General features: G+C 43.5%; 1 protein-coding gene across 1 annotated transcript in view; it reads left to right on the forward strand.

Moving 5' to 3' along the window:
- Daao2 (D-amino acid oxidase 2) overlaps positions 1 to 27,183 on the forward strand; it is a 547,438-nt gene that overhangs the window by 71,769 nt on the left and 448,486 nt on the right. Inside the window, exon 2 of the mRNA XM_090380937.1 lies at positions 20,859 to 21,066. Within this exon, the coding sequence (XP_090237063.1) occupies positions 20,873 to 21,066 (194 nt within the window). The 5' untranslated portion in view covers positions 20,859 to 20,872. The remainder of the gene's footprint in view (positions 1 to 20,858; positions 21,067 to 27,183) is intronic.

A 27,183-nucleotide genomic window follows, 5' to 3' on the forward strand; every position in this document is an offset into this window, starting at 1 on the left:
CCGCAACTGTGCGGGACCTTTGCCCGTTTATTTGCATCATTCTCAAGTATTTAGTTTGAGATACAGGGGCTCCTCTTAGGCTTCCAGAAAGAGTGGGCAGGACTGGAGCAGGGACAGAACTGGTATTTCTTGTTGGTTTAGGCATCAGCGGTCCTTAGTCTTACGAGTTCCAGAGCCCTTTGGTATTCTGGGCATAAAATATCCCGGAGAGAATGGTTATGTTCTCGCCTGTTCCTTTTACAATTCACACAAGAGGGCTCTTCATCACGGTAGGGACATTCTGCTTGGACATGCCCACTCCTGGCACAATGCCCGCAGGATGAATATTTATGGGAGCAGCGTTGGGAGGTATGCCCATATCCCAGACATAGGAAACACCTTGTGACGATTGTAAACGGACGAAATCGGTGTGCACTGCAACCAAGGAATAATCTATCTGTAGAGAGGACAGTTCTATAAATCCATGGGGAGAAGCTAATTACTTTGTGTTCTGTAGAGTTGGATTTTGATTTTGTTGCAAACCTAAAAGTGGTCTCAGCCTTAACTTCCTCCCAGGAGAATCCCCGGTCCTGTATGTTTCTGTGGAACAGATCCTCAAGTAATTCGTCGTTGGAACTGTGCTTTGGAACATCGTACACTATGATTGATGGATTTGACTTTTTAGGAGGAGCTATGACCACTCCTGCATTTGTGACAGTACCACATGTGGCAATACTTGTTAGGTCTTCTTTTGTTCCGGTCTCCAGTAGGACTCCTTTGTTGCTAATGGATCTCAGGGATTTCACGTTTAGATTCTTATAATCAGCCCTTATAGTGCTTTGCACCAGATCTTTGATGTCATTGCTAGTCTTGAGTTCTGAGGTATCACTTGCTCTCAACAGTAGTAGATGCTGTGGCTTCTTCTCTGGGTGGTGCACATGGAGAGTTTGTATCATGCCATGGGCAAGGGGCTCCTGTCCCAACTTCACTGCAGCAGCATAGAAAGTGACATCCGCAGCAGGCCCAGGGGTGCACGGAGTCTCAATATAGTCAGGGTCAGCTTTAGTACAATTTTGGGGCCTGCCAATAGCATCAATGACCTTTTTCAGGACTACAGTTTTGGACCGAAGTTCTTCATTCACAGCTTTGAGCCTCTCATTGTCAATGAGGAGCTCAGTTGTAATGACTCAAGGGTGGACCACAACTCCTGCACACGGTTACCTGCACTTCTGGTGAAGCGACTGGAGTCGTGGTTTCGGAATGTTCCCGGGGCAGTAGGATGGACGAGTATTCAAACGTTGAACTGGCCGACATGCACCTCGCGTATGGAGCTGCGGACTGTAACGGGCGCGACGCTCTGCGCTTGTACCAGGAACGTTTCCCACACAGGCGTGCTGCTCATCATACGATTTTCCCACGTGTGCACAGAAGGTTACGTGAGACTGGTTGTTTCACGAGAGGTACCATGAATCGAGAGCGAACGACGAGGACGCCAGACAATGAGGAGAATGTCTTACGTCTTGCAGAAGGCAATCAGAGTACGAGTACTCAAGCGATAGGCCAACGATTGGGTATTTCCCAATCCACTGTATGGAGGATACTGTCAACAAACCAAATGAGTTCATACCATCTGCAACGCGTCCAATCATTGCAGCCTGCGATTATCCACTCCGGAGGACTTTTGCTACTTGGTTTCTTCAACAGAAATGGTTCGCAAATGCTGACTTCCAGCGGGATCGATGTTCACGCGACCTCCCGTTCAACGTCCTCTACCGCATGACGAAGGCATTTCGGACCCTGCAATGCTATGTGATTCCGATTCGTCTTTGTGCCACCTACACCTCCTGCAAGTTTGTCGCACTGGTAGTGAACCACCCTGTATATGTGCAGTGCCGTTTTTTCCCTCTTGGTAGAATCTACCGATTGACATACCCACCGATTATCACATCATTAACTCTAACCATTTTGACACTTGGGTCTCCTGAATAGGGAAACTTATTTTATAGCCACCCAGTATACGCTGATGAGCCAAAACATTATGACCAACTACCTAATATGATAATGGTCCTCCATGTGCAGCCAAAACTGCTCGTACCTGCCCAGGCATGGATTTGTTAATATATATTGTGGTATCTGGTACCAACACTTAAGCAGCAGATCCTTTAACTCCTCTTGGTCTGTGGTTGAGACGCCGCACATCACTATTGGTATTCCAACCCAATCCACAAATGCTCAATGGGATTGATGTATGGGGAATTTGGAGGCCAGGGCAATAACTGGAAATCTTGCTCATGTTCCACGAACCAGTCTCAAACAATCTGGGCGATGTGGCATGGCTTATTATCCTGCTGAAAGACGGCACTGCCAGAGGGGAAGACCATTGTCGTTAAAGGGTGTACCTGGTCAGCAATCATGTTTAGTTAGGTGGGAGACGTCAAAGTGCCCAGCACATAGATGACTGGACCCAGGGTATCCCAGTAGAACTTCACCAAAGCACGACACTGCTGGCACCGGCTTGTGTTCGTCCCACGGTGCATCCAGGCGCCATCACATCCCCAGGTAAATGACGCAGACGTACTCGGCCGCCCACATGGTGCAACAGAAAACGTGACTCATCGGACCAAACAACCTTCTTTCAATCAATCAAGGTACAGTTTCGATGCTCACATGCACATTGTAGCCACTGTCGCCAGTGAACCCTGGTTAGCATGGGCACTCGGAGTGGCCTGCAGCTCCATTTCAGCAGGGTTTGATGTACTGTGTGTTGTCACACATTACTCCCGTTGTCACCAGCATTCCAATTACGAGCGAGTTGCACCATAGTCGCGCTTCTATTGCCACGTACCATCAGAGACAGCCTTCGCTCACCTTGAACATCGATGAGCTATGGTTGTCCAACACCTCGCCGGCGGCTTTGGGTTTTACCTCCGCGGACCACTTTCGGTAGGTACTAACTACGGTTGACCGGGAACATCACACGAGCCGTGCAGTTTTGGATATGCTCTGATACAGTCGTCTGGCCATTACAATTTGTCCTTTGTTAAACTCGCTGAAGTCCGCTGCCTTTCCCATCTGAATAACAAGAGTAACACCTGATTAACGGAACTCAGTATCAAGTGTTTTTTATACCGTGTCACGACCGGTGAACGTGCCAAGTTCACCTGTAGTTGCTACGATTTGCGTAACGACTGGCTGATCATAATGTTGTGACTCATCGGTGTATGTCTATATACACATACTGTACTGTACATATATATACACAGCGCTTTTCGACTATGTCGTGAACCATTGAAATTAAATTACGTGAGAATTCTGTTATGTCCATATCTAATCTCTGATTCCTGGTCTCTTATGCTCATTCGGGAAGACTAATAATCTCTGTTTGAGATTCGTGCTCACACATACTTGGTACTTCTCATTCCTGTGATCGCGACATACGGTCGAAAAGCGTTTGCAGCTTCAGGGAGGAAAATAGTTTTTAAATTTTTTTTAAACTTTACATTAACCTTTTTTTTTCAATTATTTTTTTAAAATTTGTTTTCTATAAATTTTTTTACTGTAATAATTTTGCGTTAATGTTTTATTCTGGATAAGTATCATGTAGAAGTGTTCTACGTACAATATCGATGTAAACTTCTCTCATTATTTTATAAATTAATTTAATATAAATGTATTTCACTGCACAAAATGTACATTATGTAGAGATGTTCACTGCACAGTACACAGAATGTTCACTGCACAGTACACAGAATGTTCACAAACAACTAATATATATCCAGTAAAAATATTTTAATTATAGATAACTACATCGGAGCTTTCGAGACAACCGTGTCTCTTGATCAACAAATTTGAAATTAACGTATACAGTGAGGCGAGTAAGACGCGTTATTCATTAAATTGGTATCTATTTAATGAATAATGTTGCTGCACGGACATGCGCTGTATTACTCCAGCGTTTGTCGAGGCATAAAATGGTTGTCTCTAGGATGGGGTGCAATCTCATGCCTTTGCAGCGGTTCATGGCTCTCGAATTACTCAATATATCGAGTCTCTAACCAAAGGCGGTAGCGAAAGTGCCGGGAGTGGTCTATTATCTTATAGTCCTGTTTGGGATTGAGGTTGTGGTGGATAGCCCAGAAGTGCTCCGCGATTGTGGTTTTCGGTAAGGCGGTCTTGAAGACGTCTTGATGTCTCACCTATGTAGCAGCTGTCACAGTCTCTGCAAGTTATGCGGTATATTGCACTACTGCATAAGAGAGAGGTGTGACAGGGGTCTTCACACTGAAGACTAGAGAACGTAGGCTTCTGCGGGGCAACTGTACACTTTTTATGCGGTATTCTCTGAGGATTTTTGAGATCCGCTCCGATACGCCTGGATAGTAGGGAATGTAGATGGTAGGTAAATTGTCCTGGTTCGGGGGTTTAGGGTGGACTATGAGCTCTTGTGCTTGTAATAGGCACCTGTCTAGCACGTGCGTTGGGTAGTCACAATTGATTAAATCTGTCCTCACACGAGAAGTCTAGCTTCATATAACTCAGACAGAAAATTTTTCTTCTCCACATCGGCATCTACATCTTAGATGGTGAGACGTTTTCCGGGCTTCTTAGGGACCTGTTTTCATTCCCTTGTCCTTTACAGTCTCACAAGTCAGTACCCTTTGAACGTCTTCTTTGCTGGCCACCTCCAGCATGACTCCGTTGTCTTTGATAGTCCTCATACGACAAACATTGATGTTACTGAGAACTGGTTTAACAGCCTCTAAAACGAACTGTTTTGCGGCTTGACTGGATTTTAGATTGTCACTGTCCAACTGTATTAGAACAGCATGCACTTCCATTTTCTTCTGTTCTGTACCCTTCTTTCTTCGCACGTTATCTGCGTATGAATCGGTCATATCGTTGAAAGAGGATTGACTCTTCAGCTGTGCCTTATGCGACTGGTTTTCAGCTTAAACCTCGATCGCTTTTGCTTCAAGCTGATCCCAGAAAACGAGAATCGCGTACATTGCAGCTCTATTCACCTTGTTAGCGTTATTGAATATATAATCATGGAGTCTCTGACGCACTACCTTCATATCTTTAAAATTTTCCATCGGATCTCCATCGTTAGAGTTCTGCCTGAGACGTTTAACAGCAGTGCTCAGTGTAATCTCTTGAGCCATCGAGTCATTAAACGGGTCACCATCCAGCAAGATGTCCCCTCAAGGTCTCCAGGCACACGTTCGAGGACTACTTGCGTCGAACCTGGCACCAAACGTTCAGCACTGCCGTCTACAGTGCCGAAAGCAACAACCTCCATTTTATCCCCTTCTACCACCTTTGGACCATGCTTCCCTTTAGGTTTAACATAGTCAGTTACAATTCTTGACAAGACTAAAGGAAATACAGACAATAATATGAAACATTGTGCGCGCAGTGCTGTTGAGATGACTGGGGGCATGGCCAGATCTGAAGTTTGTTAACTGTCCGCACCACATAAGTTAACTTCCAACTCTAGAGTAAACTGGATCAAATCAGACAGGGAATTGAGATGTTCTACTAATGTTGTTTCAGAGCCACGTGGGATGACGGTGAAAATATCGTTAACGTATCTGCACCATGTTGTAGTAGGCACAGGTTGATTCAGGAACATTTGTTCTTCCAAATCTTCCATGGCAATGTTGGCTACTACAGAACTGACAGGGGCGCCCATAGCAGTGCCAAGTACTTGCTGGTATATGGAAACCTCGAAGGTGAAGATGCTGCTTGACAAGCATAGGTTGAGGGCGGTGCAGATGTCATCAGTGGATAGTGTTCTGTTTGAAAGGTTTAAGTCATTCTTAAGGAGCCCCCTGGTGCAGTGACACTACATGAAATAATGCCATAACGGTGCATTATGGCATTATTTCATGTAGTGCATTATTTCATCTCTCCAGGAATGGAGAGCTTTTTAATGAGGCGGATGAATTCGCCGTTATTATTGACAGTTTGCGTGGTATTTCTTACAAGAGTTGAGAGAGGCGTGCATTAAACTTGGACAGTTCATACGTGGGAGCATTGCAGCAGGACACAATAGGTCTGAGAGGAACACCTGGTTTATGGATTTTTGGTAATCCATAAAACTGTGGCAGTTGGTAGCCGATGACATGAAGAAGACGCCGAGTTGCGGCCGAGATTTTATTTTCTCTATACCATGCGTGGACGAGTCTGTTGATGCAAGCGTCTAGATGTTTTAAGACCTTGATGGGTGGGTCTGCCACAAGTTCATACACGTTGGGGTCTAGTAGAAGGGCCAGGGCTTTCTCTCGATAGGCCGACCGGTTTAATACGCCAGTCCGGCGTCCTTTGTCAGCAGGAAGTACGACGATGGTGTTGTCCTTTCTTAAAGAGGAAAGGGCGGCGCGCTGGCGATGGTTAAGGTTTGAGCAAGCGGGCCGAGTGCTGCGGAGGATGGCGGCTGTTTTGAAACGAATTTCGTTAGCAGTTTCTTCAGGGAGGTTGGTAATACTTGCTTCCACTCCCATAGTGAGCTGTGTGACTGGCGGTTTAGATGGTATAACGGCGAACTTCATGCCAATGGACAAGACGTTGAGCTGCTCCCTGGTTAGCTGTTTGCTGCTTAGGTTTAGGACGAAGGAAGTCTTGTCAGTTGAACGGGTGTTTGCCCTTGAGGAGTTGGTCTCTCTAAGTTAATGAATTTACGTTGTTGTCGTAAGCGGTAAATATCAGAGATGTGGTTAGCTCGTCGACAGATGGTATGTGCAATCTTACCTTGTACTTCTTGTAAGAGTCTGAATTTATTGTAGTCAGCGTTCTTGATTTCATAGTGGAGATGGGTTATCCACAATTTTAAAGTTTGCAGACTGAAGCTAAAGCAGGCACGTTCCATGAGTGTTGTTAAATGGGCTCTATAGCGGAACCCTTTAGGGATGATGCGTTTGTTTCTGCACCTGTGTGCAAAGCGCAGATGCTGTCTGTTGCAGGCTATCGATAACATTGTCGTACTTCCTGCTGACAAACGACGCCGGACTGTCGTATTAGACTCGTCAGCCTATCGAGAGAAAGCCCTGGCCCTCCTACTAGACCCCAACGTGTATGAACCTGTGGCAGACCCACCCATCAAGGTCTTAAAACATCTAGAGGCTTGCGTCAATAAGCTCTTCCACGCATGTGGTGGGTAGCCCACTTCTGGACTACCCACCACAACCTCAATCCCAAACAGGACTATAAGATAATAGACCACTCCCGGCACTTTCGCCACCGCCTTTGGTTAGAGTTACTCAATATATTGAGCAACCCGAGAGCCATGAACCGCTGCAAAGGCATGAGATTGCACCCCATCCTAGAGCCAACCATTTTATGCCTCGACAAATGCTGGAATAATACAGCGCATGTCCGTGCAGCAACAGTACATACCAATTTAATGAATAACGCGTCTTTAGTCGCCTCACAGAACGCATAACTGTATACGTTAATTTCAAATTTGTTGATAAAGAGAACGATTTTCTCGAAAGCTCCGATGTAGTTATCTATAATTAAAATATTTTTACTGGATATATACTTATTGTTATTCTTTAACCGTGGACCCCAGCACTCCAGGCCCATTTGTCTTCACACAACTAGTATTTAAAAAGAAAACACTTCCCATTGTTTATTTTTTTATTTTAGAATGAACTCTTACATATCATAGATCTTACATTTCGAAATCTTTTTTTAAAAGTTGCAACATAGCTAAAGCTATCTGTTGATAGTAATGAAATACTTTGGAAATTACAAAGGCTGCTGTGTTCTGCTAAGACAACTGCGTGATCCGTGTACTTTAAATCCTGTTATCAAAAAAAAAAATGAAAGGACAGTCATAACAAATTTCCAAAGAAAGAGTTGTTGTTGTTATTTAGGAGCATTAGCAACTAAGGCCATATTGCTCCGGGCATATGCGGTGGTCATTCCCTGACCTTTCCGCATCCTCCGTATTTGGTGGTCACGGGCTCGAACCCCGACCTAATCAAGAAGCGTGTGTTACGCACTGCTGCTCCTGCTCACCTGGCTATGGAGGCGCCCAAAGTTCCCAAACTGCATTCTTGTCCCCTCGTTGAACCACAATATCTTTTCTCTTTATAGGCAGCTTCTCTCTGCAAGGAAGCAAAGATCCTGGCCTTCTACCAAGGTTGAACTTTCCAAACGCGTTTATCTTAGAAACTATCTTAGAAATTAGTACAGAAAAGCAATCCTAAAACACCTCTCGGCAATAGTTCGTCAAATATTCTAGGTCTGATGTACAAACTCACAAGGAATAAAAATTCACTCTGGAGAAGTTGATAATAGTATTGCAACAGATTCAGGTGACACTACCTGAACCTTTTAACGGAATATTGCATGCACTCTTCCCCGAAGATAATCTTTCAGCAGATCTGCGTATACACCACAATACTAGATCCAAACATTTGTTCTATTTTTCGCCCGATAATGTCTCCTTTAACTATTTCTGATTTGGAAGCAACTGCTAATACTCGTAGAATCAAAAACAACCCCAGGGGCTCACATCTGACGAGTATGGGCTTGGCACACCCGTGGTCCTGAGCTGGATATCATCATCCTTCTATTCCTTGGTGATTCCCTTTTATTACTCTCTCTCTCTCTCTCTCTCTTGGGGTAGTTCAGAAATTTTTTTTTTTTTGGCTGGTGCAGCATTAGCCTCAGACTTCCTTGGCACCATATGGCTAATAATAATAATAATAAGTGCCAGTTTCAAAACCTCTTGAAAGAGAGTTCAAAAAATTATTCCCGCTAAAGCCAAACGTTATGCTACTGTTATAATAAGTGCTATTTTCAGGAAATGTGAAATGTTTCCAGAAAGTGGCACTGTGGAAATGCAACTCGCTTTCCACAGTTGAAAAACTGCACTGATAAAAATTATTCTAAAACCAGGTAATTCCCTGAACGATCCTCACCCCTTCAGACTCATAAACTGAAGTTTGGATTGTAATAAAATTATATTTTATTACAATCCAAACTTCAGTTTATTATTATTGTTTTTTTTTTTTTTTTTCAGAGATCAAATACATATCTATGAACACTGTAATGTAATCTTTTGCAATATCGATACAGCTCTGCGTCATCTTATTCTTCTTTCACAGACTGGATGTATGTCTTTGTTCTTCAGAAGAACTCCGCTTGCCAAATCGAGTAGAATTGCCCAATGTAGATTTCCAGGTTTATAACATAGAAGTTACTGTTTTCAAACTGGAGCATGCTAAGTAATTTTGTGTCTCTGAATCTTCGGCCTATCAAAAAGTAAAGTGTAAAATGGCCGGTTTTTTTTTTTTTTTTTTTTTTCCCGTTATATGGTGAAGTGAGTGACTTGAAAGAACATAGATTATATAACTTTGGAGGAAAATATAAGGTGATATGAGAAAATGGAAGAGAAGAAAGAAGGTCGTTGTCTGCTCTCAGTTTCGTGAGTTTAATCACCGTCCCACACCGAGTGGAGAAAAACAAAAAAAAAAAAAACAAAAAAACCAACTTTAGTTCGAATCTCGTCAATACGCGAGAAATTTTTATTTCTTTTAGTCGGACTCATGCGAGGGCAGTATGGTTTTCTCACTCGGATAATCTTTTTTTTTTTTTTCAATCCAGAAAACAGAAAATTGAAACGGAACACAGGCAATTTACAAACACGTTATATACAGCACAATATGGCCTAAGTCGCTGATGCGCCTAAAACATTACAGACTCTAACCAACCGTCAGTTTCGCTTCGTTTCGATACCTCAGCGATCCGTACAATTTTGAATGAAAGACTCACTGAAAGACTTCCTACATAAATGAAGGATGTGCATCGATTTTTCCGTTTGTACAATCGTTTTATTTTTTTTTATTAATTTCATTTTTATAACAAAGTTTACGTAGCACAACAAATTTCATTAATGCCATCGTTGTTTATATGAAAAACTGCTTCATAAGTTTTGAACATACGATTTTAACAAACTTTTGCACAATAATAAAATAAAATAACATAACATCAGTGCTTGAACAACAATTTGAATGCCACATGCTGGTTTTTGGGTAAAATCTATTTTTTTTTTTTTTTTTTTTTTTTTTATGTAAACCCCAAACACGAGAGATATTGCAACCTATAGTACTTAGTACCGAGCTTAGGTTGGAGATTGAGAAAACGAAAGAAGATATTTGTTGATATTGGACTTGAACTTCTGTAGATTGTAATTTTCAGAAAATACCTATGAAGGAAGGTTGTTCCAGTTGAATGAACAAATGAGGAAGATGAAAAGTTGGTTCTGTGAGTTTGAAGTTGGAGAGAAAATGGATGTTGGCTGGTGGCGGCACGTGTTCGGACTGTTTTGAAAGAGAGAGCGGGAATTATACAAACCAATTCAGAAGAACAGTGCCCATGGAAGTATCTGTAGAAGAGGCATGCAGCAGAAACAGCACGTCTATGAGACAGAGAGTGGAGACACTCTGTTAGAGATGAATCATTAATTAACCTAACTGCCCTCTTCTGAATGGAATCAAGAAGCCTGCGAGAGGTTTTGGGGGCACCACCCCAGTTGTGGGAAAAATATTCCATCGCTGGGCGCATTCGCGATTTATACAGAGTGAGCAGCTGTTTGGAAGAAAAGTAACGCTGAGAATGAAACAGAAAACAAAGTTTTTTAGATGCAGAGGAAGCAATATTTGTAATGTGCTTGTGCCAAGAGAGATATAAGCTAGGTTAATCCGCAAAAGAGATATATCATTTTGCCTAGAAATCGGAGTGTCACTAAAGATAAGCACAGGAGCAGAAGTATGCTTTTTGCGAGATATAAGACAAGACTGAGTTTTAGAAGGGTTTAAATCAACTAAGTTGTCTTTGCCCCACTGGAGAATTGCCTGAAGATCGGCATTTAAGGAATTGGTGGCAGATTTTCGAGAAGTTGAAGCTGATTGACCAGAACAAGGTTTCTCAAAATGGAAAGTGGAATGCAATGTGCTGTCATCAGCAAAACTATGGATGGGATTTCAAGTCAATGGAAGAAGGTCATTAATATACAAGAGGAAAAGAGTGGGAGAAAGAACTGAACCTTGGGGGACACCGGCATTAGTGGAGAAGTCAGAAGACAGAGAGCCATCTACCATCACCCTCAGTGAACGATCAGAGAGAAAACCGAATAACCAATTACTAAAAACAGTTGGAAAACCATCAGATGGAAACTTGTTTAGAAGACCTTTATGCCAAACACGATCGAAAGCCTTCGAGATGTCAAGAGCAACTACTTGTGTTTCACCCAACCTTTCCTTTGAATTAGTCCATAAATGGGCAACATAAGATAGAATATCACCAGTGGATCGACACTGACGGAATCCGTACTGGCGATCGTGGATCAGACTGAAGGTTTCTAGGTAGTTTAAGAGTTGGCGGTTAATTGATTTCTCCATTACTTTAGAAAGAGTAGAATTAATTGCAATGGGACGATAATTGGATGGGAGGGATTTATCACCCTTTTTAGGAACTGGCTGGATATGAGCAAATTTCCAAGCAGAAGGAAAAACACCTTTGGAATAAGAAAGAGAAAAAAGGCGGCAAAGAATAGGACTTAGTTCAGGAGCACAGGTTTGGAGAACAAGTGGAGAAATGCCATCGGGACCTGGAGCTTTCTTAGCATCAAGATTCGTTAAAATCCTGAGTAAAAAACCCGTTAAAAACCAATCAAAATGACTTCCTTTTGACGGAAGACCGCAGGAGGCATTGAACGCAGCGTGTTGGGAATTGTGGGAGGTGTTTTTCCATGATCATTAATACATGAGTTGCAAGAAAAATGCGATGCTAGCAAGACAGCTTTATCCTTGGCTGAAGCGGCAACAGAACCATCTGGTTTGGACAGAGGTGAAAGCAGATATGGGCAAAAATTGCGGCCAATAGCTTTGGCAAGAGACCAGAATGCTCGGCTACCATTAGGGCAAGAAGCAAGTTTTCTACTCTTAGCCTGTTCAGACTCTACTTTGGACTGATTAATAACTGCTTTACAATTGTTGCGAGCTTTGGTGTAGGCAGAAAATGAAACTGGACAATTAGAAACAAGCCAATTACGATATGCTATGCAACATTCTTCTCTTGAACAGCCTTAGCACATTTATTGGAAAACCAAGGTTTATTTATAGGACGAGATTTTAAAGCGGAATGTGGGATAATGGATTCCATTCCTGGAAGAATAATTTCACTGACACGATCTGAGCAAATGTTGACATCACAAGTTTTGAAACAGTAATCCGACCAAGGAAAAGAATAAAAGAAATCTCGCAGGTCATCCCATTTTGCATTCTTGTAATGCCAAACAACACAAGGTTGGGAATATCCATGAGAGAAAGGTTCCATTGGAGAAGAGACAATCACCAAGTTGTGATCTGAAGTGTCTAAAGGACCTCTCTCTTCGACCATGTACTTATAAGTGTTGTTTGTGAGAAAAAGATCAAGTGTATTGGCTGTATGATTAGGATTGTCCGGTATTCGTGTAGGTAAATGAACAATCTGTGCAAGGTCATTAGTAATTGCAAAAGCCTTAGCATCTCGACAAGCTGGGTCCGTGTGACTAGGAAACGGAAGCCAGCTGGAGTTGTGAACATTAAAATAAACAAGGAAAATTACCTCACTGTTAGGAAAGTTGGACTGGAGAAAGTCAAGTTGCAAAGAGAGGAAGTCAAAGAGCCCCAAGTGATTAGTGGAGTGAATTTGATGAATTTGATGACAGATGAATTTGACAGAATGAGGTAGAGAGATTTTAAGCCAGAGAAGATCAAAGAGAGGACATTCCAAATTACCAAGTCTCTGACAGGGAAATATGAGAACGGATATATGCACAAGTACCACCTCTGAGGCGAAAGGAATCATACAGCGAATAATTTTGGCATCTGAGATGAGCAGTAGTTGATTAAGATTCTATCAGAAAACGTACATGAGGTTTGGCGGACTGCAAGTGGACATGGACATCGTTGAGGTTAGAATTGAGACCAAGTATACAAATTTGTATTTGCGAAATGAATTAGGAAGTGCTTGTGAGGTTTAGATCTTTTCACAGATAAGTTTGCTCTATTTGTTTGACAATTCATGGTGTGTTCAATAGTAAGAAAAAGTGGGTGGGACATACTGTATGAAGTAAGGAATTTTTTGGATATGGCGTATGGTAAGAATATACCTAGAACCTTAACATAACGTGGCCTCGACAATGCTCCCCGCATACACACTACTCGGACTCCCTCCAGACACTATCTGGTAGAACAGCGCGTGCGCGTGTAGTGTGTTGACAAGTGATTTGTATGCTCTTCAACTTTTTAAAAAATTAAATAGTTTCTTCCCGTTTATGAAATCTAAACTTATACTAATAGATGCTGTATTGGATGTTCTTCTCGTCCTTCAACTTATATTATGCAGATTGTCATCAGGTAACCTTTTATTTTGAAATTTTCCTATATGATATGTATATGTGTTAAGACACTCTGTCCGCTGCAGTGTGACACAAGGTCAAAGTTCTCAGCTACAAAGCTTTACAGTCAACGACGGGAAAACACAAGGTCAAACATTCCTATTTTTGCAGGCGTTAGGAGTGCCATCGTACCTCCCTGCTAATAGCCTTATTTGGGGATGTGGTGACCTTCCGATCTGAAGGCGATTAATTAACGGAACACAACAGTTTATTTTGTCAAACGCAGCGGCCTTGTTTCCAATGCATTTTTCGGGAACAATTTCCTATACTCTAGCAGTGATTAACATTTATTAATTTGATTGCTTGCTGAACTATTTACATAGTGAACTAGCTGTGCTGTGTGTTAAATTATGCAAATCTAGATTAGTTATGGTCCTGAACATTAATTTGAATATGCAAAGCTGCTACGCCCCCTGGCGGATTCAGTAGGACTTATTGGAAAATTGGTAGATTATGGTATAACAGCCCAAATATACCATTGATTGCTAATCTTTTGGCTATATGCCACGAACCTGTGGTGGGTATCATTTGCCATCATTTTCAGTGGCCTATCTTACTATCCTACCATACATTCGATAATCCGAACTGTACCGGTTATCCGAATTTCGTGAAATGGAAGGAAGAACAGGAAAACACAATAAATCCCCGGGCCAGAGTGACGACCCTGTTATTGTGGAACCCCAGGACGAAGAGGAGGACTCCCGTTCTGGATCGCAACTAACCAAGCGGAAAAATCGAAATCAAGTGATCCCTAGATTGGGGCGGGAAACACGTTCCCATACAGAAACTAAAGAACAGCCAGAAATAGCCACATCGCAAAAAGACCAAAAAGAAGACATACAGCAGGACTCACCCCTCGACCCTGCCATACCGGAGGGTACCATATACGAAAAGACGCTCTTTCTGAAAACCGCACTTGAGAACATTTTCAAGGAAAACTCAAATAGAGTGTCAGCAGCACTCAGATCTGAGATTGTCACAATCTTCCACAAGATGGAGACAATCTTACATGATGAACACCTTGACAGAGAGAGAGCTACCACACGGCTACAGGCCTATATGGAATGCGGGGCAAGCCAAATGCCACAGCGCGCCCCGGCATATTCTGATGCGCTGAGGAATCAAACTGCGACAACAATGGCTCTCACAAACACCACCAACACCAAGTCTGCACCCAGGAAGACGCTGCTCCCTACACCACATCTTGTAGTTCTTAAACCAACCACTACTGATACTCTTAAAACTAGCGAAGAGGTCAAGAAGAAAGTCATTGACTCTCTGACCCAAGAATTCAAAACAGCCAAGATTAGAACCATCAGGAAAACTCGTAACACTGGGGTAATAATCGAGACGGAAACAAAAGACGATGCCAACTTGATTATAAATAACGCCAAGATACCGACGCTCGGACTCTCTGCTGAGCTGCCTAGAGAAAAAGGTCCCTCAATTGTTATATTCGGCACAGACCCGGATCTGACCCCCACTTCCATCTGCGAGGAGATATACACAAGAAACCTCCAACAACATCTACCAGACAGAGACTACGCAAGTCTACTGGTACCTAAACACCAAACCAAGAGCGGGAATGGTAGCTCAATAAACTGGGTGGTCGGACTGGCCCCTGAGGCATGGAGGGTGATAAAAAAACAAGAGAGGATATATATAAACTGGAGCTCCCACCGCTTCAGGGAACACATCGCAGTCCCAAAGTGCTTCCGGTGTTGCCGATTCGGCCACACCACCCACACGTGCGTCCAGCAGGAGCCAACTTGCGGACACTGTGCTGAGAAGGGGCACAATTATGCAAACTGTCCAAATAAACAAAGCGACCCAGCCTGCGCAAACTGCAAGTGGCAAAAACTCCCCCACACACATTCAGTCAGAGATAACAAATGCCCGGTATATATTAAAGCAAGAAGCGCCCAACAATCAAGAATATATTATGGGGACTCTTCCTAAAAGTTACAACAACAGCTGCATTAAATTCCTCCAACTTAATGCACAACGAGCCATTGCTGTAGCGGGACAGATAAGGAAAAGGGCCGAAGAAGAAAATCTAGACATTCTCCTGCTGCAAGAACCTTATACCTGTGCAGGTGCTGTCCGAGGATACCCACCCAGCTATAAAACTGTCCAAATGGATGGAGCAACCCCATGGGCTGCAGTTGTTGTACGAAACCCCAACATAACTGTCACCAAGATCTCACACCTGTGTCACGAGTGGGCATCCTGTGCACACATCATAACTTCTCTAGGGGAACTCTACATCATTTCCCTGTACTGTCGTCCAGAAGCAGATATCCTCCCGTACATTCAATATCTGCATAAAGTGCAAACCGAACTAGCAGGAGCCAAGATCCTTGTATCCGCCGACTTAAACTGCCGCTCACCTTTGTGGCACAGTGAGACCCCAGAGCGTAGAGGCTCTAGAAATGGGCAACACATGGAGGAGTTCCTGGCCAATAGCAGCTTTGTTGTCATAAATCGCTCTAATAATCTACCAACATTCAGTTCAACTCTCTGGGAGGCCACACTGGATGCCACCATGGCAACTAGATCCCTAGCCGGTCACCTCAATGACTGGAAAGTGCAGGAGGATTGGACCTCCTCCGACCACAGGGCTATCACCTTTACTATGCATAGATCACTCCACCGTACTCAGACAAACTGTTACAAACAGAATAGATATGCTGTCAACAAAGCAGACTGGGGAAAATTCAAAGAAGCCATCACTAGAAATGCACAAAACTTGCCATCCAACCAGCTCCACAAACAAACTCCGGACCAACACCAACGCGCTGTCACCAATGCCATTGTAAATGCGGCTAATCAAGCAATCAGGAAAAGGACCCCTCGGCCAGGAGCCGTTCCGTGGTGGTCGCAAGAACTTGATATTTTAAGAAGAGAAATGAACCAGAAGAGACGCGCCTTCCAAAGAGCCAGACGGACCTGGCTGGCCCCTGAGGTGGAACCACTCAGGCAACAGTACAGGGAGGCCAGGAACACCTATACTGCGACGATCAGGCAGCGGAAAAAGCTGTCCTGGGAGCATCTGGTCTCTACTGTCGGCAACTCTGACCCCTGGAGTATCATCTATCGGATAGTCACAAATAAGCTGCCAAGGGGGGAGGTAACCCCTTCCACCATCACTCCCCAGGGTGCTATGACCAACAACTGGCACGATACTGTAAACAATATACTAGACGCCACTTTTAAATCCATTGAAGGAGACAACACTCCTGAACAGCAACTGCTATGCCAAGCCAACGATGCATACAAATCCCCCAGGACGGAGGAGCCCTTCACCCAAGCAGAACTACAAATTGCTATTAACAAGATAAGAAACAGGAAAACCCCAGGATTAGATATGCTCGAGCCGGAAATAGTAAGGAAAGTGGCTGAGTACACCCCGAATCTGCTCCTGGACCTTTACAACCACTGTCTCCACTCAGGCTGGTTCCCTACGGACTGGAAGGTGGCAAACATTAAATTGATCCTTAAAAACCCTTCAAAACCACAGCACAAGCCGGACTCCTATCGGCCAATAGCACTCCTGACTGTGCTCAGCAAAGTGTTGGAGCAGCTGCTCAGACATAGGATTGAATCACACTACCTCACAGCTAGCTTAACAGCAAACAAACAGTTTGGCTTTAAACCGGGAAACTCAACCCTCGACGCACTGGAATGTATCCTTAACATGGCGGAGAGCTGCCGACAAAAATACTTTCTCCTCATCTCTATTGACTTTGCAGGGGCGTTCGACGCCCTCTGGTGGCCGAGCGTCCTCGCAAGACTCAGGGCAGCCCAACTGCCATCAAATCTATTCAGCTGCATAAGAAGCTACCTAACAAACAGACGGATCCTGGTACAGGCCCCTTACTGCAAGGTAGATCGACAGATACACCGAGGATGCCCCCAGGGCTCAGTATTAGGCCCCCTCCTGTGGAACTATGTATTGGACGAGTTCCTCTCCCTCGACTTAGGAGGTGTACAGGCATTGGCCTATGCAGACGACCTATCCCTAGCCCTTACTGCAGATTCAAGAGCCCAATTAGAAACTCTCGCGAATGCAGCAGTAACCACACTGCAAGAATGGACGGAAAGGCATCGGCTCACCATTTCGGCCACCAAGACTAAATCCATCTTACTTAAGGGCTACCTAACCCCAACTAGACCGCCGCAAATAAGAATCAACAATAGGACAATTAAGCTAGTCACAGAACTAAAGTACCTGGGAGTTATCCTGGACCGTAATCGGTCTTTCACCCCACACCTAAAATATATACAGGCTAAGATGAAAAAATACGCTGGCATGCTTGCCAGAGTCACACGTTGCGAATGGGGCCTGAAAAGGCGCACACTTGCGATCCTTTATAAAGCAGCCATTATCCCGGCAATCGCATACGCCTCCGGCGTCTGGTTCCACAAAGCCTCAACAGCGGTAAACCGCAGACGACTGGATATCATACATAGACCCATCCTATTGACCCTCACCCGAGCATGCAAGACAGTCTCTACTCATGCACTACAAGTGATCACGGGCGCTCTCCCTCTTGATCTTGAGGTGATTCGCAATGGCATGCTTCAGCAACTCAGACGTGGCAAAGTCACAACCTTCCAGGACCACACTACGGACCCGGCTAATAACTGTGAAGTTGAGAAATACAGGCTGCAAACGTACTTGACATCGATATGGCAACAACGCTGGACGATTTCTGACAAAGGAGACATCACGCGAAGGTTCTTTCCGAACTTGCAAAAGGTGTACCCAAAATATCCGACATGGCTCTGCCCTGGTCTCCACGTCACCTACCTTCTCACAGGACATGGAGCTATCCGCCACAAGCTACACCTCTTTGGACTGACAGATAACCCAGCCTGCGCATGTGGTTCCCTCGAGACCTGGGACCACCTGCTACACGAGTGTGAACTGTACGAAGATCTGCGTGGACACCTCATCACACGAGTCCAGTTCAACCCCAAAAATCAGGAGCACTACCTACTGGAGGACGAGGGAACCTACAATGCCCTAACCAACTTTGCTCAGTGCCTCTTTGTAAGACGCCAGACTCTTCCTTTGCCGGAAAATCTAGGACAACTAGGATAAATACAACAACAATCACAACAAATGATGAACCAAGATAAAACTGGACTGTGCCTGAACTGCACTCTCCCAAATACTGACCGATGGAGGACACCGATTCCATTTGAGAACTGTTAACCAAATGCATTGACTACAATCGGACCTTCGGGAGTCCTCCCTGACTGTGACTGAAGCCTATCCTACTGAATATCCACTAGTGGATGGACCTGGATCCCACGAGTAACTACTTAATAAAAGACGAAGCATGATCTGCACAAATGTCATACAGACCTGGACTGAAAACCTGGACAGAGATATCTTCACTCCACTCCTGGGAATACCAAATGGGGCAGCCCTGACGCCTTGGCGCCCGACTGAAGCCACCCCACATGTATGCCCTGTGGGCAAATAGGCCAGCTCCCTTGCCTGGCCTACTTTCTACCCGTCCCTGGTGGGGGATGAGGGGACAGCCCTGCTGTCACCTCCCCTTCTCGCCACCCCTTCTTTTCCTTCTGGTGGGGCATGGGCATGCCCCACTGTAAACTGGAGTTGTCTTCCCTATCGGCTCCATACTTCTATCTATCTCCCCCCCAGTCTTCAGTCTCCCTCCCCACTCTACCTGCACGCTAGTGAACGCCCCACACAACCTAAATTCCACAAGTGAAAATCAATTTCGCCCACCATTTCTTTTGACCTCCTAGCACTTCCTCCTCAACGTGATCACATTTTTATTTATTTATTTTTATTTATTTTTATTTTATTTTATTTATTTATTTTATTTTTTTTTTTTTTTATTTTATTTTTATTTTTATTTTATTTATTTTATTTTTATTTTTTATTTTATTTATTTTATTTTTATTTTTTTTTTAGGTCCTAGCCACTGAAATCTCAGGAAATTAGGTGGCAGGACCTGCCAGAGTGAACTATATTCAAGTGGATACCTGGTCTGCCTCCACGGGGCGAAAGTGGGGCAACGTCGGGCCTCAGTAGAGGTCTGGCGGCTAAATGACCAGATGAACAACGGTACAAGGCATCACACATATACAAAGTCCATACACTTTTAAATCTCTGGCTTTTCCAGTAAACTGGTTCACATACAATGTAACCTACGCGGAGATGGGGGAAACCCCTGGTGCCGCTTGACCCTAAACACACTTTACACTTTACACTTTACACTATCTGGTAGAGTAGAGGTAGCAAGATTATACACTAGCTGATCCGGAAGCCTCCTAGAGGTTACCGATAGTTTCGGTCAGGTGTACTAACTAGCGGCCGGCCTGCGAACACCGTTTTAGAGCTGTACCCTCGAAATGTAAGGAATATTGGATCTCGGTTCGATTGGATCGATGTTCATCCTAGCCCCAAAAGTCATCAATCACTGCATGATGGAAGAGATAGGGAAGGGTTGACCGGAACTTAGCTCTAGAGACTAAAGATGGGTTCCACCACTTCAAGCCTCCAATAAGCAAAGTGGTGGTATTGCACCGGTTGATGAGAGTCACCTGAACCCAGATATGCCAGATAAGCTGTACTTGCTACCTGGGAGTCTAAAACGCTGATGGAACTGATATTCGGATGACATCTAAGTTAAGTGGACCCAATTTCGGCTTAAAAAAAATTGGGTCCACTTAACTTAGATGTCATCCGAATATCAGTTCCATCAGCGTTTTAGACTCCCAGGTAGCAAGTACAGCTTATCTGGCATATCTGAGAGAATGTCTGTGACAACCTGAAGGACCAATCTATTTATCAACAGTTGTTGCTGTTAAGGTCTGTACAGAAATCAGGATTATCCTGTTATGCTGTTTCTGCTGGCGTTAGAAACTATCCGAAAAAAACTATGCGAACGCCAATTATGCAATATGGCTGTTCTCGTAGTGCTCCTGTGGCTAACTGATTCAACAATCAGTTGATATGGTAACGACAGTATATAATACGGTTTTGTGCTAATAGCGTATATGTTAATTGTACCCGCTTTCAGATTTGTGAGAAACCATTATGAATTAGATTTAAAGTTGAATATAATTAAAATTAAATGTCGATTTAATCAAAGTTTGAACGTTTCCTGCACGAAGCGCGATAACAAGATTTCTATGAAATGAAATCTTCACCCTGTATAATCTGTTGCAATACTGCTTTGGTTTTTGGCTGATCCAAGAACTAAAGTTTTCGATTCGTGGATGGTTTTTGGATTGTGCCAGATTGTGCATGAAACACAATCTGACACAATCCTATTTGAATAAAATAAAATTTTTGACGAGAAACGAACTAGGTTTGCAGCAATTTAAAGTATAAGTTTTAAAAATTATATTTCCTACAATTTATTTTATTTTTTTTAAACAGCGGTCCATGATAAAATGTCTAGAATTCGTGTTGCCGTCGTTGGAGGAGGAATAATTGGAATGGGCACAGCAGTGTATGCCTTGGAAAGTGTGCCAGGAGTTGACATAACAGTTATAGCTGAAGAACTGACGCCAAACACTACGGGTGATGGTAGTGCAGGTTTCTGGAATCCGTACCTTCTGGGAAACGTTCCATTAGGAACATTAAGGTAAGGTATTTATATTATTTCTAGCTCGTAGTATCTGAAACATTAAGGTTAAAAATTCTCATACTGAGTAAATGTGATCGCTAAATACATTTTATTTGCATTACACAGGGAAATTATAAATAGGGCTTTTTAAGCATACAGAATTATTATTATTATTATTTATTGTAAACGAATTCTCTTGATAAATAAATTTGTATTGTATTGTATTGTATTATTATTATTGTTGCTCTTATATTAATTCCCCCTAGTTGGGGATACCACCACGTAACGGGCATTGCTACCAAGTACACAGGGTGGTTGTTGTTATGCCTGGGTTACTATTGGTCGAGGAACTCTCTGACTATACTACAGGTGTTCAGGATTGTGACTTTCCGGAGTTCCTTGTTCTCTGGGCGACCTATTGCTGCCAGGTTGTTATGTAGGATCTTTGGTACCATGCCGGTAGTTGACAAAATGCTCGGATGGTCATTAATTGTTGCATATGCGACATCTCTTTGATATTCTGTCTTAGGTTCGTGTACTTCCTGATTTTTTCCTCATGGGTTTTCTGGAGGTTGCTAGTGTTGGGCAACGCTATGTCAATCAGATAGGAAGCCTTTTCCTTCTTATCGACAAGGGTTATGTCCGGTCTGTTGTGCGTCAGTTATTGTCTTGTCAGTTATTATAGCACGGTCCCAGTACAACTTATTCTTCTGAGTCTCTAGTACTGCCTGGGGTTTGTACTTGCAATAGGGTACACCTTCATTGATCAACTAGTATATTTCTTGTTGGCTTTTGATGTATTATCCTGGCTACCTGGTCGTGTCTATGAGTGTACTCAGTCTGGGTGATTACCTTGCATCCCGCGGTGCTGTGATGGATCGTTTCTGAGGCTAGGTGGCATCGTCGACATGTGTTATCTGACATTCCGGGCTCCTTGGCGATGTATTTTCTATAGTTTTTGGTGATGTTGATTAGCTGATCTTGGATGGCGAGCATGAATCCTTCAGCCTTGGGGAAGAGCCCCTCGTTCGTGAGCTCTGCATTTGAAGCAGTTTTATCTATGTGATCTTAATGTAGTGCCATTGTAGTGTCTGCCATGCAGTGTCTTCTTTGCCTATTTTTTTAGCTTCGTTTGTTCCGTCTGAGTGGGAGGGGAATCCTCGCATAGGTTCAGTGGAGAATGCCGCTTGTGTATCTTCCTTATGGTAGAGTGCTGCTGCGTTTCTCTGGAATTAGAAGAAGAACTCTTCATTGCATACAAAATGCACACTCCGTTCACAATACCCTTCATGACTACAAGCCAACGTTTACAGTAAAGGCTATTACAATGTAATAAACAAGGATGAGATAGGAAAGAGAAAGCAATAGTACTAATAATCATACAAGTGTAGGATTAAACATTGGAGAAAAAATGACAAATTCATATAAGAAAATATATACAGAGCAGCAAGTTAAATTATTCTCCAGGAAGCAGTCCTTTTGAAGTGCTGGAGTCATCCGAACAGGCGCAGAAGGTTGGGACAATGTAGTGACGGATCCATGGCAGTAATGGACGGGTCCTCGGGAGCAGGTTCAAATTTACTGTGCTGTAGTCCTGAGAAGGAAGTCAATGGCTTATATTTTCTGCCTATATTTTTTATCGACTGCGAACTTGTAGAGGTCAGTCGCGTCCAAGGAGTGTATGTACTTCAGCTGTTGCACGGGTAAGAACCAATCGGATAACTTTAACTGGTTTGGGGTGGCCTGAAAGACTGGATTGGCCCTAAGGCTTGGTACTGCGATTTTCCATCCACAGTTACCCCACAAGTCTGGTTCCGAAATAATGCCAACCATCATTTATACACCAAAGACGGGTCTTCTCTCATGGATAATGGCAGGATGACGTCTGATTTTAAGAGCTACCGCTATCTGGGTGGTCCTTGCCGCAGGAGGAAGCCGAAATTTCCATGTGGCCCACTACAGTAGCCAAAATATTCCTTCGAAAATCTGTCTCAGATGCGTTGTGGCAGTTGAAGTCCAGACTTCTGCGCCATAAAGTATGACTGGATAGATATATGTCTGAATATATTTGCACCAACAGCCTGGTCATGAATATGCATAAGTTGTTGCTTAAGCATCCACCAGAGTCGACAGAACTTTATTTGCAGGTATGGAAAAAAGGAGAGCTTCTGGTCAAAAATAACCCCTAGATCAGCGTGTTCCTGAACAGCAAAAATCGCGGTTCCTCTTAGATCGGGTTGCACCATTGTTGGATTCCGTTTGAGCGAGAAAGTAAACTGTTTCCACTTCTCAGAATTGATGTAAAGGCCGAAGCCGGAGAGGAAGACCTCGAGGTTCTGGATTTTCTGTAGGATTAAGGTATTTGTGTAGTCAGCAGTTCTCTAGGGTTGATAGAAGTGAACAGCTTTATATCATCAGCGAAGTTGATAATATCAGTTCGGCCCGTCACGAAAGGCAGAACAGCTGAGAACAAGTTAGCTCCATTAAACAGTGTTACTGTTGTTCTTCAGATGGAATGGCAGCGGACTTAAGCGAGTTTGACAAAGGCCAAATTATAATGGCCAGGCGACTGGGTAAGAGCATATCCGAAACATCACGGCTGGTGGGATGCTCACGGTCAGCCGTGTTTAATACCTACCGAAAGTGGTCGAGAGGAGGGAAAACCCACGAACCGGCAAAGAAGTGTTGGACGACCACGGCGCATCATTGCTCGATGTTAGCGAAGGCACTCTCGCGAATGGTACGGGGCAACAGAAGGGCGACTGGCGGTTGTCTGCGCGGGTTGCACAGTGGTTTCGACACCGTCCTCCCACACTGGGTGGAAAAGGCCGGGTTTCAAATCCCGTCGATGATGCAAGAAACTTTAGTGTGCTTTTTTTTCACTCCGTGGCTGAGTTAGTTGGTCTCACGCGTATATAGCAAGGTTTTTCCATCCAGAAACTGGGGTTTTTTCGTCCAGGAAACAGGCAAATCGACCAGAGAACACAAGCAATTTACAGACAAAATAAACATGGGTAGATGTAATCATTTACAGGGGACACTAATATCATAATTTGGTTTTTTTTTTTTTTTTTTTTTTTTTGTGGTGCAGGGTTTTACACCTGAAACTGGGGTTTTTGTCCAGCAAAACAGACAAATTGACCATAGAGCAGAAGCAATTAACAAACATAAGACACACAGCACGGTATATGAATTTAATTAAATAATTAGGGTGGCCTAAATATAATAGTTTGGTTTTTGTGGTGCAATTCGCCAGTAATTGAAATGACGGTCAGGGGAGTAATGTGTCACAACACACAATACATCGAACCCTGCTGATAGTGGCGCTCCGAATGCCATTACTAACCACGGTACACCGGCACAGCGACTACAATGGGCACACGATCATCGAAACTGGACCTTGAGTGATTGGAAGGTCGTCTCGTCTGATGAATCACATTTCCTCTTGCACCATGTGGACGGCCAGGTACGTGTACTTCGTGATGGGGAAGTGATGGCACCTGGACGCAGAGGGACGAAAACAAGACGGTGGCACAGGTGTCATGCTCTGGGCGATGTTCTGCTGGGATACCCTGGTTCCAGTCATCCATGTGCTGGACACTCGGATGTCTACCACCTACCTAAAATTCAGAAAAAAGATCCAATGTGGCAGCCGTTCAGTTCGGCACGTTATTTTCAGCTCCTGACTTTGTGTCTAAACATGTGTTTTAAGTACTTTCTGTTTCAGGCAAATTGTCAAGTGTTAAAGAAATTCCCTGGACTCCCAAGGTGAAAATACTTTTACATCTAATGGATTATTTAGCAGACTACAAGAATTTTTTACCTGTTCCCTTTGTTGACAGACAGGTCACCATGCTGTCGACAACAAGGAAATAGGGAGGGTGGCCAAATATTCCCAGTCAACACGTATGGATCCTGCATTTGATTTGGGATGGAGTTCCCACCTGAGTGACTTCGTACTGTGATACTGTCCCAAAATTTTCAGACTGGGAAGGTGATAAAAATTGACTATTTTAATCTATTTTGCGAATAAATCATGAGTATCAAGTATCTCCCGCCCCCGCTCTGCCATATACTTACAGTAGACAACCTACAGTACTGACCCGTACTGCGGAATGTGTAATATATTTGCCTGCGGCGCAGAGATTAGTCATCTGACGTTTGAGCATATTAGCTGTGACCTTGACTGCAGCTCACTATCTGTGAAGCGAAATCCATGGGTATTATACAGAAAGTAACAGTATCCTTCGGGGCCGACATTTGGAGAACATTTTTACCTCCCCCCCACTATTTTTGGAGGGGAATAGGCCAAAAATTTATTGCTCTGCAGCAAGGCTAATAATTGCACTGCAACACCTAACTAGTGTCATTCGACTTCTTTCATTCCTCTCTTGAATGAAAACGATATGCACTCGGTAACACGATAACACGAAAAGGATGGAAAAGGAAGAGATATCAGGAAATTCTGGAGCGCCTATGTCGCTGACAGATCACAGTGATGACACGGTCATAGTGGACGGCTACGAGGACACTGAATCCACGCAATCTGAAGCTTCTGCCCCCAAGCGGAGGAAGTACCAGAAATATGTTGCACCAAACGCTGATAGGGAAACTCGCTCCCAAAGTGAAAACAAGGAATCCACAGAGCAAACTGCCACCCAAAATGACAAAATCCAAGGAAAGCCATGGAATAAACTACAAGAGAGCCCTATAGACACAGCTCTCCCGGAAGAAACCGTCTTTGAGCGGTCCCTTGCTTTGCGAACTGCCCTGGAGAGCCTCTTTAAGGAGCCAACCAACATGATTACCGCTGTTCTCCGCGCAGAGATCGTCTCCATTTGGATGAAAATGAAGACCATCCTGGTACAAACCCAGCTAGAGAAGAAAATTCAACAGCAAAATTGGAGGTCCTCCGAAACAATGGGACAAACCATATGCCTCAGCGCGCTACCACTTATTCACAGGCGCTGAGGAACAACATCAACGCTAGAAATGGAAACTGTCCTACAGGTCAGACTTGAATAGCTCCCAAGAAAACCCCAATCACCAAACCACACCTAATAATATTGAACCAACGAAATCCAAAAAACGAATGAGGAAGTGAAACACACAGTAATCGAAAAGCTTAAGGATGACTTCATATATCTGTCAAAAAGAAAAGAAAACTTCGAGTTATAACAGAGACTAACAGAGATTAGCATTAGTAGAGGCATTTGATGCAAGAAAGCAAACTTATGCAGCATCAGCCAAAAATAAAAAAAAAATAAAAAATAAAAAATAAAAAATAAATAAATATATAAAAAAATAATAATAAATAAATATATAAAAAAATAATAATAAATAAATAAAAAAAAAAATAACCACTTCCACTTCACTCTTCTGTTCGTTCGAAATACCTGTCCAGCTGAGCCTTAAACTTATTTAGGCTATCAACTTCCACGACAAGGGATGGAAGTCTATTCCACCAACCAACCACCCGCTGGCTAAAGGCAAATTTCCTCACGTCTATCCTACATCTGTCTTTTCTCAATTTGAATTTATGCCCTCTCAGGTGATTATTCTGAGCGAGAGGAAGAATCCCATCAGCACTGAGCATGCTCAAACCATTCAAGGCTTTATACAGATGAAGATCTATGCAGAATACTACAAAAATACCCTCCTTAGGCCTCATAGCTGAACCGCCTAAAGAGAAAGGGCTAAGCATACTAATATTAGGCATCGACAAAGACGTGACCCCAGAACTTATTCAGGAGATCTATACCAAAAACTGCCGTCAGCTACCCACCGACGATGAGCCACGACAACATATCATACCGAGTTATAAAACAAAGTCCAGAAATGTAAATTCTGCTAACTGGATCATTAAACTGTCTTCGGCCGCTTATACGTTTGGCATTTGGTAATTGTTGCTGCAGATTTTGAAGATATTGTATTTTATGGACTGCTGAGCGAACAGTCCAGAATCTATGTAATCTGGGGCAGCCACCGTTTCAGAGAGCATGTGGCTGTTTCCAAATGCTTCCGGTGTTGTCGCACTGACCACACGACTCACACCTTCAAGCAATCGCAACCCACTTGTGACTATTGTGCCAACACTTGACATGAATATAACAATTGCCCTTAAAAAGCAGAAAT

This window comes from Mastigoproctus giganteus, chromosome 9 (genome assembly GCF_048544385.1).
Source record: "Mastigoproctus giganteus isolate SK-2022 chromosome 9, ASM4854438v1, whole genome shotgun sequence".
NCBI lineage: Eukaryota > Metazoa > Arthropoda > Arachnida > Uropygi > Thelyphonidae > Mastigoproctus > Mastigoproctus giganteus.